The sequence below is a fragment of the Amphimedon queenslandica genome, unplaced genomic scaffold (assembly GCF_000090795.2).
Source record: "Amphimedon queenslandica unplaced genomic scaffold, v1.1 AMPQUscaffold_5631_Cont22402, whole genome shotgun sequence".
NCBI lineage: Eukaryota > Metazoa > Porifera > Demospongiae > Haplosclerida > Niphatidae > Amphimedon > Amphimedon queenslandica.
The window spans coordinates 1-1,712 of NW_003554069.1; the positions used below are offsets into that span (position 1 = coordinate 1).

At 48.1% G+C, this 1,712-nt stretch overlaps 1 protein-coding gene across 1 annotated transcript; it reads right to left on the reverse strand.

The window, feature by feature from the left end:
* Nucleotides 1-352: 352 nt before the first annotated feature.
* On the reverse strand, nt 353-1,646 carry LOC105316053 (uncharacterized). Its single transcript, XM_011410850.1, has 2 exons — nt 1,485-1,646; nt 353-1,270 (listed from the first exon to the last, which is right to left on the reverse strand). Exons 1-2 carry the CDS (start codon nt 1,644-1,646, stop codon nt 353-355), a joined length of 1,080 nt encoding a protein of 359 aa, XP_011409152.1.
* Between the last annotated feature and the right edge of the window lie 66 nt (nt 1,647-1,712).

Sequence of the window (1,712 nt, forward strand, 5' to 3'; positions counted from 1 at the left end):
TCTCACTATTGAGAAAAAATTTGAAAAAATTATATGTTGTAGAAAATGTATAAAGGAAACAATTTGTGTTCCGAAAACTAAATTGTGCGTTCAGCCCGTTGTACCTTAATTAATAGTCTAGTGAACGTACATTGAAAATATTGAATGAATGCTATATTTAAGTTATTACTATCACTAAATTGATGATAATTGTTGTTAATGATAAGTAGCCCATCTCATACGAGTCACACAGGACTAGAGCATGAGTGAGAGGTCCTTGGGCTCAAACAGCGTGATCTGCAATTGATGTGGCTACCCCTGAGATCGCTGGATCAGAGTCTGCTCTAACGTATAGCAAGTAAGCATCTGATGACTATCTGCCGAGGTTCTTAATAATGTGAGCCAGGACTCCAGCTGCTGCCGCTGTTGTGACCGCACCTATCCTGAAACTGTGACCGGCGAAACAGTCAGGATTCTTGCCCCCCTCGGCCAGAGCTTTGCGGACTCCTGCCACAAACTGCTCTTTTAGCAATGGGTTCCCATCCTCCCAAATAAATAGAGGCCCTTTTGACCGTGGCCAAATTGTTAGATACGAGGACATAGTCTTCACTGGGCAGATTTCTTTTCCAGACCTACTCAGTGTGACTTTCACCTCTTTTCCAAAAGGGTCTGTCTTAGATCGTCTCCATAGGAGCTGAAAAATGGAAGGAGCGGAGTGGCTGTCAGTGGACAGGTCTGAGAGAAGCATTGGGGGAGGGGCTCCTGCTTTCTCTGGTAGTAGCTCCCCCATGCGAAAGAAACCAAAGAAGGCCGTGCAAGCCACGGCCTGGAAGAGCTGGTTCTTGAGACCGCCTCCCCCAGGCTGGGCCCATCTGATCATTAAGTCTCTCATGATAGAGGCTGTTATAGGGAGTCTGACCCTGTGTGAAGAGCCTTGGGATCTCCTGATGCCCCTTGTAATGTAGTGGAGCCAGGGCCAAGAACTGAGGGGAGGGGCTGGCAATCCAGCTGAGATCTGGAAATGTCTTAGGGCTGAGAGGTAGGCTTGGATGGTCCTAGCCTGCAACCCCTGATTTGCAAGAAAGGCAGCAAACAGACATAGAGTGTGCTCAGAAAGTGGCAGTGGAGTGATGTTACATTCTGCACAGAATGATAAAAAGGGTCTCTGAGCTGTGGCGTATGAAGAGGCCGAGCTGTCAGCTAGACCCCTTCTAAAGAGCCCTGAACAGCTCCTTCCAGTGTGTGGAGGTCCACTGTAGCTTGATGTCGAGGAGCATTGACAGCAGCGAGCCTGGGATTGGAGAGGGGGATTTGGGAGCCTGGGGGAAAACAGAGAGAAACTCATTAAGTTTGTTTCTGGAGAGGGCATCCGCTGCTCGATTGCGTTTGCCTGCTATATGCTGAGCTCTGTAGCTTATATTGTAATGAGCTAGGAAGAAGAAGAGAGAGCGTAAGAGGTGGGACAGAAAATGGTCCTTTGCTGAGCGAGTGGCGAGAGTGCTCACCACTGCTTGGTTGTCCGAGTTGAGGCATATTTGGGAGTCCTTGCACTGGGGCCCCCAGATGGCTATAGCTACCACTAAGGGAAAAAGCTCCTTAGCGGCAATATTGACCTGGCTCCACTCTGATGCTTTGGCGGCTGCAGAAGTCCAACTCAGCCTAGGCATTTCTAATTAAAGGGGTGTGGTAAAAGGGTTAAATAGCATTGTTTCTACTTCCGGTATAAGTTTTAA

Excerpts from the sequence above, each read along its gene's own strand:
- LOC105316053 (XM_011410850.1), bottom strand. The coding sequence starts at position 1,646 with ATGCCTAGGCTGAGTTGGACTTCTGCAGCCGCCAAAGCATCAGAGTGG. Across the intron at positions 1,271-1,484 it reads ACTCGGACAACCAAGCAGTG|GCTCGCTGCTGTCAATGCTC; the intron begins GTGAGCACTCTC and ends CTCCAATCCCAG.